General features: G+C 36.7%; 1 protein-coding gene across 17 annotated transcripts in view; it reads right to left on the bottom strand.

The window, feature by feature from the left end:
• Nucleotides 1–14,583, bottom strand: part of PTPRC (protein tyrosine phosphatase receptor type C) — a 63,036-nt gene that overhangs the window by 2,685 nt on the left and 45,768 nt on the right. For all 17 annotated transcript variants that reach the window (XM_082052243.1, XM_082052233.1, XM_082052244.1 and 14 more), the window contains 18 exons: nt 14,295–14,494; nt 11,975–12,035; nt 11,187–11,295; nt 10,321–10,352; nt 9,058–9,173; nt 8,420–8,510; nt 8,252–8,328; nt 7,988–8,024; nt 7,461–7,558; nt 6,413–6,538; nt 4,489–4,646; nt 4,018–4,153; nt 3,186–3,335; nt 2,849–2,939; nt 2,356–2,489; nt 1,215–1,349; nt 767–889; nt 178–356 (listed from right to left, as the gene is read on the bottom strand). In XM_082052243.1, the coding sequence (XP_081908369.1) occupies nt 178–356; nt 767–889; nt 1,215–1,349; nt 2,356–2,489; nt 2,849–2,939; nt 3,186–3,335; nt 4,018–4,153; nt 4,489–4,646; nt 6,413–6,538; nt 7,461–7,558; nt 7,988–8,024; nt 8,252–8,328; nt 8,420–8,510; nt 9,058–9,173; nt 10,321–10,352; nt 11,187–11,295; nt 11,975–12,035; nt 14,295–14,494 (2,053 nt within the window). The remainder of the gene's footprint in view (nt 1–177; nt 357–766; nt 890–1,214; nt 1,350–2,355; nt 2,490–2,848; nt 2,940–3,185; nt 3,336–4,017; nt 4,154–4,488; nt 4,647–6,412; nt 6,539–7,460; nt 7,559–7,987; nt 8,025–8,251; nt 8,329–8,419; nt 8,511–9,057; nt 9,174–10,320; nt 10,353–11,186; nt 11,296–11,974; nt 12,036–14,294; nt 14,495–14,583) is intronic.

Here is a 14,583-nt window from a genome sequence, read left to right as displayed (position 1 = left end):
TTCAACACTACAATCAAAAAGGTCACATTTGAGCAATTTAAGGAATCCGTTAGGGAGAGCTGAGTCTCCAGACACATGGAAAGGTTTGTGGGAAAAGGAAGGCATCCCAGAATTGTGGTTGCTATGTATATCCAGAACTTAGAGTTAGGCTAAGGTATGTGCTGAATTCAGACCCACCAGCAGTGGACGACGAGCGGGACACCGCGGGTACTCCTGTTGTCCTCAGTGATGGCTCTGGCTGGGACTTTTTGTTTAAGGTTGAGAATCATGCCAACTAAATCTTTGGGGTTTTCTGGAACATCCAAGCCATTCCATTTGTGATACTGATACTGATAAACCTTCTGTGTTTCTTTTGTCTGAAAAACAACAGTGGAGATGTAGTCAATGTTCAGGTAGATTCACATAGTGTATCTATTGCCGCTGATTTCCAAAAGAAAAATTATATTCCTGAGCAACTGCATGGTGATGTGAGTTCTACCTCACGACTATGAGGTAGGTAGACATCCATACTCTGCCTAAAGTATGAAAGACAGCTGACCGCCTGAAACTCCAATACCACCATCTCAACAGTTCAGTAAATGGAAAATTTGACATAATTTATAGCATTTATCATGATTGGCTGCTGATCTGGAAGACAAAAGTATTTCCATTTTGTAGAGCAGGAGGTAAGTGCAGTGGGAACTGTCCCTTTTCTTTCTTTAGACTAAGTTTATAAAAGGGAAATAAATTTACATCTTCCTTTTGGAATCTGCAAAGAAACTTTTACCTTCAGATGTGTAACATCAAATGCACGTATGGTATAGCTAGGACAAGAGTTGACATCTGTCATTTGAACTTCTATGCCATCATATGTTTGTTTTCCTTCTCCCCAGTACTGTGCACAGAGTTCCTAAAATGGATAAAAGTACAAGTCGGTGCTTACCATTCAAACTTCCTTTCATTTTATCTTTCACATGCACTTACAGAATGTATTGACTTTAAAGTAGGAGTGTCGTTATATTTCAAAATATAGCATCATACACTCTTCCCCTCAAAACTTCATTAGAAAGTAAACTAAGTAAATAATACAACAAATTATGTTGAAAATCCAAACTCCTCATCCCATGAAACACGCTTAACTGGAGGAAGGGAATGGAGAGTGCAGTGCAGTGTTTTCTTCGCATGTAGAGGACCCTTAATGTATCAGCGTCAGTGTCAGAAGATGATGCCCTTACCTGATCTCCTTCTTTCAGCTCTGTCAGCATAACAATGACTTTGACTTTTCTTTGGAAGACCATTTGCCAGAAGTCACATATAGTTTCCTGAAGTGGTCCCTGTGTTGCAATCATGGCTTTCGGACCCCAGTAACCCTATAAAAGAAATTTTTAATATTTTTTTCTTTAATTCATTTGAACTATGACTGTCAAGCAACAGAACTCATTGCCATTTAAAGAATACCCAGTGAAATAAAGTAATGAACCCTTTTATTTATAGGGAGAATATGCTTATCACAGTGGACAATGATCTTACAGGAATTCTAGGTGCCAAATGACAGTAAACTCAGTCCTCCTAAAAACACTATCACTACCAGATTGACAACAAGGTATCCTCATGCTGCAGTGGTTGAGATCCCTCCCTGCCATTTCCTGCAAAGCATAATTTTAAGGGCTGAAACATTTAATTCTAAACAGCTTTTTAATTTGATCACAAAAAAATGAGTTTATACCACACAAAGTTGGTGCACGAGTCAGTTCACGCTGACCTAACCAAAAGTAAAAATAAATTTACTCTGAATATATATCCTAACTGTGCAGTATTTTAAAGGATTCAGATAAATACAATTTAGCTAGTAAGTCCATTAAAATCAGTTACTTCATTAATGACCAATAACTGCTCTCCTTCTTTTTGGGACTATATAGGATACTAAAAAATTGATAACTTATAGGGTTTTGTATATGTGAATAACTATACTCATATTTCACTAACAGGGAAAATATTAATATGGATCAACTTGTACACAGACAGATGCCCACTAATAGAAATATATGTTATCATGAGGCCAGTCTGAAAGCTAGTGGTTTTAAACATAACACAGACACTCACAAGCAAAACGAAAAAACTGTTTCTGTGTTTCTTGTCACCAGCTGACATCACACAAGACTATGTAAGGGAAAAAGACTCATAGCTGTAGCAAAATGTAGATTTTGATGATGAAAACTATAAATGGACTTGCCAATCCACTGTCAGATGTTTCTCTCTTATTCAGGTAAATCCTGTTCTATTTCTGAAGCCAAAAAGAGAATAAGGGCCCAAGCTAGAATATTGTTTGATCTGAAAGTTTGTGAAATACTTATAGTGGATACTCAAAATACATACAGTTATGAAGGAAGCATTGATGTATTTGCTTGATTCCTCACAGTCGCTGTCCTCATCTGAGGAATCATCTGAATCATGTTCACCTTCCTTGCTGCATTCATCGTCGTGCCTGATGGGCACTCGGTTAAAGTCATCTGCATGAGACAAAATGTCACCGTCATGCCACACTGCTGCTCAGGTACAGCATGAGAACACGGCTCTCCCCGCATGTGCGGAGGAGAAAACAGGCAGAAAAAGGCCAGTCATTTCACAAAAGACTGCAGAACAAAGACCACTTTATTTGAAATAAACACTCCCAATAATTCATGTTTTTAAAACTCCATGTCTTCTTTTTTAAAACACTATCAGAAGTTTCTAATATTACAGTGTTGAGAAAATTAACCAATCAAATATATCTCAGTAAGGTGATTTACTGCCATCTTTTCAAAATTTAGTAGACTTTCTTACAGAAGATAACAGATAAAATAAGAGAAGGTTCATGGAAAACACTTACATGGAATTATATTAGCATTCCTATTTTTGCTTCTATTTTCTTCACGATTCCCTGTGTTTTGTGTCCGCCACCCCCTGTAGGAAGGTAATCTCTAAAGAAAGATGATGTTTGGGGTTAAGTTTGATTAAAACGGTTCCTGGGATCACTGTCCCCTCTGGACACCCACACCTGGCCTTCATCTCCCAGTGCCTCACTTCTTATTTCAATTCTTTAAACTTTGGTCACATCTGGACTATACTTTAAAAATGTCTGCTATAGCATGAACAATAGTGCAAGAAATCAGGCACTTTCTAATGTAAGTGAGAGGTAAGGGCACTAGAACGTAACGCCGATTTACCTGAAACTCTGCCTCCAGCAGAGAAGGATCACTCGGAGGATCTTTTCTTTTCAGATTGTTAAGATAGGAATGCAGTTCCGAGAGACTGACCTCTGTTTCTCCATACTGATTGTATTCCACTAGCGCTTGATGGATAAGGATGTACTGTGACTGGTGTTTCCCATTTGAAGGGTTTAAAAATGAAGTTATTAAAGAAGTTAAAAAAATCATCACTTTTTAAAACCATTGTAAGAAACTATTACTCCCATTATGTTATCAGTGTTAACAATATTAACCATTATCATTAAATAAAAGTATTAAAAATCAGAGTGGCTTCCAAACTAGAAATTTTGGGGCATGTTTAGTGTGTTGGATGAAAAGTGTTCTGCAAATAAATGTAATGTCATTCAATAAATACACAATTGAGATTTGAAAGATCTGCAAAACTATTAAATAAGTTAAGAACATGCACTGCATCAGTCCATAACTTTTGCTGTACTCTCAAATCAAATGAAAATCCCACCTAGACAGAGAGTTTTCAGAATTTGAAAATGGAGTTTGGCTATGCAAGCACAATTTTGCATTTGTGAATTGTATGCCAGAAGCTGGATTATAAAATCTAATATGTTCTTGGCTTCCTTTTTTAAAAGCCTAAACTTAAAAAGTTAAAAAGTTACCAAAACTGAAAAACTGTGTTGAAGTTTTTCTCTCTGTGTTTTTCAGAGTTACATTTTGTATGAACAACTTCAGCTGAACTGTAGCAGTACCCAGGACTAAGCAGCGCTCTTCTGAGAAATGCTGATGAAGCCCTAGCAAAGAAGAGCCCTAAGCGAGCAGAGTTTTGGTGAAATACCTCTACTTGAACCATGAGGCACCGCTGCCGACGCAGCTTCACAACGTAGCCATAAACATCCACTCTGCCTTCTGCATCCAGCCCCTCCAGCATGGCATCAATTCCAATGTACGTCCCGGTGCGCCCAACACCGGCACTGCAAAGCACAAAGGGATTTGATTAAGGAGCAGAACCTCCCAGTCCCACACTGGAGGAGAATAGTCAGTGGGAGAGTGAAAGTGAAAATGTGTAACAGGACAGTCGGAAGTTTATCTGGCTGCTTTCCAAAGGTCCAAAAGTCTACATAACCTCAGATTTTATTGACCTGAAGAAAACAGGCCTTTTTAATGCACCTTTGGCTGCCTCACTCTCAAGTGATCAACTCACAAAATTTGGGACCAGTCAAATACTTTTGCCAGCTCCTTTTCAGAATAGCTTCACTTCATGTTCATTTAACATTAACATAATTTTTAAAAAATAATATATATTTACCTGCAATGAACGACTATCGGGCCACTAAAAAAGTTACTGAGAGCATTAACTCTGCGTCGGAGTTTGAGAAGGAGATGTGGATCCTCAGGAACTCCATGGTCTGGCCAGCTTGTGAATTGAATATGAGTGACATCTCTTCCAGCTGTCCTTTCTCTTCCCTAGACAAAGTGGAGGGTGGGGTTTTATATACATACAAAGCCAAAATCAAGTGTAGATATACAAAGAAGGAGAAAAATAAGGGCAACAGTTCTCAAATGTTGAAACAGAAATTTCAAGCAGTATGCTGTAATGTTGCAATCCCAATGGTTTCTGAGGTTACAACATTTTTCATATTCAATTTTCATTTAAAAATATGTATGAATCTGGAACACATGATTTCAATAGAGGACAAACAGGAGGTTTAAAGTGTTGCTATAAAGACTTTTTTCTCAGGTTAGCCTATGATCTAGAGTACAGTATATTTCCCCCACCCTATTCATAAACAACTTGGCCACTGTGTATCTCTGCTTACTTCAAGGGGTACAGCTTGGTAATTCTCTTACATCTCCCAGGAGCAGCCTGTTGAGGGTGTAACAGTTGGGGTTTGGTGGGTTTTTTTTGTTGTTTGTTTGGTTGGTTGGTTAGGTTTTTGTTTGTTTTTTGTGTGTGTGTTTTTGTCGTTGTTGGTTGTTTTTTTTTTAAAGAAATTTAAACTGTAACTCACACTTCTACCTTTTAGAGGCAGATACAAGAAAACTTATGATTTTCAATTAGACTGACTCTCTTAAGTCACTTCATTAAAGCTTAAATTATGTCAAGTCTGGAGTCTTATTTACATGTGTTGCTGCTAGAGTAAAACAGAGAACACACAATGTGATAACCACGATTATGAAAAAAAAAAAGGAGAAAGACATCTCAATGGCATTCATTTACTTGCCAAGATTTAGTATGGCTATACGGGTACTTCTCCAGGAATTAACCCCCAAATTCTGACTCAAAGTTGAATTACCCAGTTGTGGCACAATTATTCATACAGGTATTTGCCATTGAGTCAGGAATTATACATCACTATGCCACCAGAACTGCAGAAGTCTGCACTTTCTCACCAGGGACCACTCTTCAATTCCACAACCAATACCAGTTTTATCTGTATTAACATGATGTCAGCCGAACAGAGAGAAGACAGCTCTAAAAGTATCAGTCCTCAACCTGCAGCAAACTCTCATTTCTAATGTTAGATTGCTCTAGTCACAGAGCAATGTCTTGGTTAATAATTACTTCTTAACATCCTGATATTCTCACTGTCTTCACACTAAGTTGCAACTTTCTTTTAATCAGACCACATGAGACCGCAGAATAGGAATTTCCAATTGTAATCATGGATAAAGATGGGTGGAGTCTATTGCTTGACTATTTTGCTGAAGATCTGTCAGCAAATTTATTCTTTGAGTCTTAATGCTTTTATCGATGACTTGTGCTTCATTTACCTTCACTGAAATATTTTTGCAAAGGACCTGGAGAGAAGCATTTAGCCTTAAATGACAAATTTTGATCTCAATTAAGCACAGAACCACCAATGTGATTTCAGAGGTATAGAAGAAAGCAATTAATCAGCCTTAATGATTCTACATGTAGAACAAGCTAAATATGTAAGGAAACCACAATGTATTAAGTTTTCTATAATTAACAGCATATTAACAGTTTCTTCCTAAATGCCAATTTCAGAGTACTACGGAAAATACATTTTTAAGTTGGGAAATATATTTGTAACTCATATTTCTTGTAAGGAATGGCATCTACATCTAAGAAGTTTTCTCTTTCACTATATGTTGCTTAGGGAAAGACAGCAAATCACCTTCTATTGATAGCTGACTCTCAACAATATGTACAGACTTCAAGGAGACACTCAAGTCCTAGTCAGTCTTACACTTCTGAATCAACTTACATTTGTGATGTGTAGTTTCTGAATGACATAGTCTGGACACGTTTTACTTTCATTGATCTTCACAATGATGTCCCCATATGTTGCAGAGCCATTCTCCATTGACGGCCAGTACTGGGCACATTTGTTCTATGAAGATATGAAGTTAGGTGAGCAGCATGACAACAAAGTCGCAGAGAACTGAGAGCTGGAAGAAAGTCTAATTTAAAATAGATGGCAACTCAGTATAGCTTTTCCAGCTTCTCACAGGTCTTGTCCTCTCCTGGAAAGGCGTCACTGCTTAGGATGTCAGTGCTAAATAATTCCAAATATCCAACAATTCAGGTCTCTGACCTGAAGCATATGCCCATGGAATTTAACTTGGAACATAAAATGAGGAAAAAATCCTGTACACTAGTTGAAGAAGTGAAGAACTACTGTTGGTGTAACCTGAAGGCTGTAGAAAAGTTTGCAGCTACTTCTACAGCTTCTTTTTCAGTCTTCAGTGAGGAATGTTGCTCCTGCCTGCTTGTAACATCAACTTGGGAATGCTGTAAATCTGCATGCTGCCAACCTTTTTATCTCTAAAAACAGTTAAAACAGCAGTGCCCCTTCTCCCTGCTGTACCTGGATAAAAAACAAAGGCAAGCCAGAAGCATCCAACTTCCCAGTTAAAGGAAAAAATATTCTGTCTAGCATTTACTGAGGGCATTGCCAGAATATCAGAAGATAATAGACAGGAGAAAAATACAAACCATACCTTTTAAGCCAGATCTGAGAGGAGCTAGATTTCTACCTTGAGCCCTTTTCTGGATTTATTAGCTGGAAGCTCACCCTCTGCTACTTACAGCTGTGACTAAAGTGACTTTATCTGATAAGACTGGTAATTCCACAAGGCAACACTGTTTTGGCATGTTTTCCAACATAGGTTCTGTCACAGTAAGAGAACACCAAAGAATGAAAACAAAGTACTAAGAACAAAATGTAATTCACCACAGCACAGCAACCCATTCTGTTTTCAGACAAAAGGAGGATGAAAAGATGGATGGGTGGAAGGACGGACATTTCTCACCCTCTTTCCTTCCTCACAGCGAGTCACCATGACAATAATTGTTGCCTTCTGTTCCCAGATCATTCTCCAGAAATCATCTGTGGTTTCATCCTTGGGGCCTAGCAGGAGGTATTTTAAGGGAGTTATTCAAAGAGTACAGCTACATTAAAAACACGCGCCTTACTGACATGCTTAGCCATGCAGTCTGAAGAGTTAACCAGACATCATGCAAGTAACGCTTGATATCATTGTGACTGCTGCCATTAGGTTATAACATTTTAAAAGTCTTGTGTATTTCTTTAGTGCATAGCTATGGAATCTGAAAACTTTTGATGTAAAATTACACATCATGAGAAATCTGCCTTTAAAGAACAACTTGTTCATCTTCACAAAACTCCCTAAGCATAAACTCATTAGCAACTTTTTCATATTGAAGTCCAAAATGTCAGATTTTCAATTTTTATTGAAATTTACTAATACTTTTTTTATTACTCTCTAACAAAAATGGGTGAACAAAGGAAGCATATTCTTTTAAGGTTAAAAATTACCTTGTGCAGCAATGTATTTTCTTGGTTCTTTGAAGCCCTACAAAAGGTACAATGATAATCAACTTTGAGAAAGGATGAAGCATGAACAATTTAAAAGATTTGCAACTTTAAAAATAAGTTCAATATGCAACAGTCCAATAATACCGAATACACTACGAAGATGGAAAGAACTTAAATCCTTAAAGGTGTTTGATGCATGAAATATACAGACTACAGAATTTCTTCAATAGTGCTTAAGACTTTTTTTAAGTAGAAGTCACTCACATCAATATAACTTGCATTGATATAGTCTGATCCTAGGTCTCCTGCGATCTCTGAGAGCTCAACACGGTTATGATCATCTGTTTAAATCATTTAAAACAAAATAATTATATTAGGGCACTGAGAAAACAAATATTTCTATAACATGCATAAATTGTAACAAATACTCACATGGAAGGATATCAATGTAACGGTTTTTATTCTGATTATGGCTTTTTTTGGCCTCCTTTATTGAAAATTTAGTGAAAACTCTAGGGATACTCTGTAAAATACAATGTTTCTTTTATTAGGTAAGCATATATTTAAAATAGTTTCTGCTTTCAGTCAAATGCTTATGGAAAAAATTTGGTACTAAGTCTGGAAGATAACATTCTGTTTCATAAGATACTACTTCATGTATTTCTTATCTCTAAAATAAACAAATTTATTTTCCCTCAGTGTAAATAATATATATCTCCACAATTATATATTATTTATATCCCCATGGCTATGAAGTAAGAGAGAGTATTAATATGCATTAAAAGCTACTTCAGAATGAGAAGTGTTTACACCGTGTATTTAATACTTTTTTCCTGAAAAACACCTTCAGAAAAAAAAAAAAAAAAAAAAAAAAAGTACCATCATCTTATAATGAAGAGACCTTGGTAGCAAAATTAACTGAAGCCTATTTGATATTGGATGAGAATTCACTCAATTGTCTAGCTTATTTTATTTATTTATTTATCTATATAACCAGTGCGTGCTCTTGAACAGAATTCTTCCAACCACCTGGCTACAAACCTTTGGTATATTTTGAGCCAATGACAAACCTGAAATTCATCCAAGAAAAGTCTTCCTTCATCAGCAATCTTCCTCTTGTACGTGTCCAGCAATTGCTCCGAAGGTATTGGCTCTATGTTCAGAAGTTGCCTGTCATCATCTTTAACTGTGTAAATATGTTGAACATTTAGTAACAAAGACTTTGCAAATGTTAATTACTTTTCAGTAAACATGATTCTTGAAATGTCAGATAAATTATCAAAAGGACAAACCTCTTTATTTTAAATATTTTTCCAAAAATATGGTGGTGTTCCAGCCAGCTGTGAGCAAACAGGTGCTGGGAACAGCAGAGCTTGTTGAGCTCTGCTGCCTGACTGGAGACACCTCTGGAGGAGACCACATGCAGGGACGCTGCGTTGACAGTTCTTCAGTTCTTTTGTACAAAGTGCTGATTCTCATGTTCAGGTCACGGCAACAGCCCCAACATCCACAATCGTTATGTGGTCTTACCCTTTACTTCATTCTAATCATTTATCATCAGTGCTAAAATGGACTATTGTGCAAACAACTTACAAATATAACAACATCCATCGCCTACTTTTCCAGATTTTCTCCAACTTATTATCTGAGTTGCAATAAACTTTAATGACTGAACAAGTTTTAAAATTCTTAACTACACATTTACTCTTTTTTCATTTACATTGAAAAGATACATTTTTTTTAACAACTGTGTGTCTAAGCAAATGGATTTGAACATCAACATAGTATTACTTCCCATTCAATGTAGTTAATTTCTGTGGGCTTGAATGTCACAAATTATTTTTTCTTGAAGATTTCTGGTATTGATTGATTCTGCCTTTCTTCATAGGCTTTGAAATCCTGTGCAAAAAGTTGCACATAATGTTCAATTTCAGTCTTTGGGATTTGGCAGCCTTCAAAATTTCGCAGTAAAGCCCAACTAGCTTATGTTTAAATTCTTGCTTTGAAAAAGGTGCATTGGAAAGGGAAATTCTGGTTGAAGCTGTATTTGATTCTGGACTTACTCTCAGGGTTAAACATATAACAGCCATTGTCTGGGGTAACAAAACTGGGTTTGTAATTAAATAACAAATAAGGGGTTTTCAAACACTCGTAAACTTCCAGTGCATTTAAATTTAAATACCTCTGCTGTGTATTTACCAAAGCATTCTTTTTCTCCAAATGAGGCTTTATCATGTAATCTATCTATACAACCTAGAATGTAAACAATTCAAAGGTGGCAGCAAGACATGGCTAATTTTATTTCCACTAGCCAAATATATAGAGATACTCACCAGTAACAAGGTTAACACCTTCAGAAGAATTGCTGCAAGAAGCATAAGGATCTGTAAAAGCTCTGACTAGTAAGACATATATGTGACAATGAGTTAAATATAAGCAGTTTTGTATGTGAACACCAAAACTGTTCATAACCAGCAGACTGTGTTACAAGCTCTCTGAAACAACAGCGCTATAGGCCTTATAGGCCTCATGCAGAGGTGCTTTGGAAGAAGCTGGAAGAGATGAATCCCCAAGTTCTCCTGTTGCCAAAGTGCTGAGAAGTTTCTGAAGAAACTGCCCCAACTCCTCCACCTCCAACAGCAGCAAACGCCCCCTGAAACTGCCCCCAGCAGCGGTTCCCAGAGTTCCAGGGCTCCGGCACAGCCCTCAGGGAAGGCAGTGACCACCTGCCGTCCTCCCAAGCTGCCAAGTCACCTAGAGATGACTGCAATACTCAAACCCTTCCTGAGATATGGTTTCTGGTGAATAAACATTTGAAAGAATTCCAATAAAGTGTGTATTATTGTCATTATTCTTAACTTAAATCACAAAGGTAAGGATTTCCAGATATTTGTGAATATTTTTTTCACAAAACAAGTGACAAACATTTTGTTCTAGCACATCAGTTCTTCTGCGCCCCGAGAAAGGGTGTAGCAGAGACATTTTAAAACTATTTTGTTGTATTTGCATTGCCAGAAAAAACACCAAAAGTTGAGTTTCTTTTTAAAGGATTAAAAGTTAAAAGGATGTCTTTTCCCAGTACTAAAGAAACATCCAATTTGAAACATTTTTGCAACACCCATTGGGAAATCTTGTGGAAAACCGGAAAGCCTTCCCCCTACCCCTACATGTAAGAGAGGGAGAGAAACACGAAGCTTACCTAAGCTTTTTTTTGTGAAGATCATAGATTTTGTACAGAACCAGTAGTAAAGCGAGTGATGTCACAACGATCAAGAATGCCAAGAATATTATCAGTGCTTTAGAATTATCTAGCAAGAGAAAAAGAATACATTTAAAAATTATATTTTCCTTTTTTAAATTTAATTTTTTAAAAAATTAAAAGAACAAAACAATTCAATTATTTTTAAGTGTTTAGTTTAAATTTGTTATTCCAAAGTGCCAGAAACTTCCAAGCTCACAAAAAAGGAAGTTTTATTTCTTCATTAAGAAAACTGGAGCTCTTCATGTCCACCTGTCAAAATGCCACAGCTGACCCACTGGCTGAGCATTAGCATGGTTCTCTACTGCTCTGTGTGATCTGTACACCTGAGCAGTGGAGCTCCCAGCTGCTCCTGATCTGGGAGCTGGGAATCCTTGGCAAGTTACACATGTTCAACTCCTGAAATACAGGATCTGAACACAAGAAAGTAATCCTAAAGTGAATAGTTCAAGTTAGAGAAATTAATTTCTAGTTGCATTTGAATGTTTCCTGAAGAAAGCACAGCCGTGTAATAATTCTGAATTACCATCAATGTCTTGTAAACATCATCTGTTACATTAGTGCTGAATTAGGACATTATTTTTTTCAAATGCAGAACAACTATGAAGTATAAAACTAGGTAGTTTGGATTTTTAATTAGAAGCACTTGTAATTAAATTCACAATTTACACTACTACTCCACACTATGCTGAAATCTAAACGTAAAAATGCTGTATATATTTACTTACATCTGGTTCTAATACTCTTCGTTACTGGCTGCCCTCTATATTCTCCATTATACACTAAGATCTGCATGCAGTGGGTGAGAAAAATAGAGATGTTGAGATACAACAAGTAAAAATTTCTGCATAAAATGTTTTAAAAGCAAAGCACAGTGCATATTCAAAATACATCCATCTGTTTGTAATGAATCAGCCTCATTGACAGCAGTATCTACTATCAATCTTTGTACAGCCAGCCATAATGCAGCTCAGGTTTCCACCTAATTTACAGCACGATCTAGACCCAAAAATATGTAGATGCTTGGAAAAAAAGTTAGCAAAATAGGAGACATTTTACAAAATCAAAATTGATGGAAATCGAGGAAAAAAAAATCAGGTCTATCATCAAATCAAAATTGAATCTCTCAAATATGAAACAGTTATGTAATATGTAATAAAATGTCCTTATTTTATTTGCTTATATATACAAACAGTCAACTGAATTGGATATTTTCAATACAAGTCTGTATGGAAAGTAAGTCATATAAACTTTTAAATAAGCTGCTTTCTTGTAACATTAAGTTTTGAATACTTAAACTGGTGTTAAAATACTAACTTTGTTTAGATGTGTTTTTATTTCATAATATATTTTACAGTTACCCAGTCTTTTAAATTACCTTAATGGAAATTTCTATCAGATCTAATAGGCACCTTGAAATTTGTATGTCAAATATTGCATACTTTTCTTCTGAAGAAAAATTAATCTTATGATTAAAGTTAGATTTAATACTAAACAGTGGAGAACACTAACAGGACTGAATAATAGTGATTTTATTAGTAATATTCTCCTGCTGCAAATCATCTGAAGGAGAGGAGAAGCTTCGAGGCCCATTGCGGACTGCAGGCTGAGCTCTTCCTGAGCCAACCCAGTCCCTTAAGAGAAACCTCTCCTGAAGACACAAGGGCTGTGCCCCAGCTCCCACCCCCTGCTCTCAAAGGCCAATGTGTTCAGGGGGTTGGTGGCTTCTGAATTCTGCACCTGGGAAGAAAGCCATGGTAAGATGCAACACCCAGAGGAGTGGCAGGGGTGGCAGAGAAAACAAGCAAGAAGCTTCTCAAATAGCAAAAGTCAGAAACCTGGTGCAGCAAGTTTTCTAGGCCAGCTCCTGCTTATTCCCTGCACTGTTCAGTGTGCAGATAGAAGGGAATCATGACATCTGCCAGCTCTCGCAGGTGATCTGGTTTGTTTTGGTTTTGTTTTTTCTTGAGCCTTCCATAACCTGAACCAGGTTTAGAGCCAAGCAAAAGCCAATTTCTTCTGCAAGGCAAACTGATCCCTGCGAGTGCTGTACAAAAAGCTCACAGGAGTGCAGGGGTCTCTTACTAAGGGGGCAGTGCAAGCATCTTTGGCTCCTACAGGACTTCACTGCCATTTTCCAAATACAGTTTTCTGAGCAGAATCTGCTGGAAAAGTACTGACAAAGCCTTGGAACAAAACCTAGTCTACTCAGGTTCTCTGATACTGCATTTCCTCAAGATGACACGGAGAAGATTGTGGAAAATGAGTTAAACTAGTTCCTAAAAGTAATAAAACTGTCATTCCTACTGATTACTTTATTTTAAACTTTACTGAGAGGAGCTATCAAAATATAAAAAAATATTCCTACTGGCCACAGTAAGGGGATCACACAAGACCATTGGCTTTGCAAACAACAAATGCAAGAAGGGTGAAATGCCTGAAAGAAGAGTAAACAGCAGGAAACCTTCAGAAAAATGAAGCTTGTAAACAGAATATGATACATTTTGTATGGAAACAATGACTGGCTCATAAAAGGCTGATGCAAGGACACGCAACAGGATCTGAACTGCTTCACACTAGCGAGTCCCTGAAGCATCAAAAATGTTCACAGTGAAAAATTCTGAATAATTTATTTCTCAGCAATTACCTCAAGACTTAAATCCCACGTTTATCTTGTGATTGAAATGACACTCACACATTCATCAAATGAAATGTGTTTTAAACACTGAAGTATCAGTTATACTTAAAAAAAACTATTTGAAAACTTATGGAAACCCCAAATTTCTCTGTCCCAAGTACAAGCAATCTATTTAGCTTGTGTTTTTCATGCTGTCAGAACAAATATGGAATAGCACAAAAGGGTTTTTTGATAAGCTAGGCACATATGCATTTTATCTCCAAAGTAATAGCTACTTCTTTACATCTGTGGCCTATAGATCAACTCCTCTGCCCCCATATTTGTGTTTTTTTCCTAAAATCAAGTGTAATGTCCTTAAAAAATGAAAATACAGCAATATTACATACATTTAATTTAAGAAGTCTACTTACCGTAAATGTATAGTTTGTCAAGTACAAGAGATTTTCTCTTTTAAAATCACAAGAACTGTCATTGGAGTCTTTTTTTCCATCATTTTCCCAAGTCAATTCAAATACTCTTTTTGCTCCATACACTTGTTGACTTTTGCACTTAATTTGGACAGCATTATCAGCTGTCAATGTTGCATTAACATCAATCACTGGCTGTGGTTCTATTCACAAAAGAAGTGTTTGTTACTCATTCTATTCTCATCATTTCAATCCAAACATTTCAACAGTTGTATGTCTTCATGTACATTTG

This window comes from Streptopelia decaocto (assembly GCF_964273445.1).
Source record: "Streptopelia decaocto genome assembly, chromosome: 5".
Taxonomy (NCBI): Eukaryota; Metazoa; Chordata; class Aves; order Columbiformes; family Columbidae; genus Streptopelia; species Streptopelia decaocto.
This window is presented reverse-complemented; position numbering and strand designations above follow the sequence as displayed.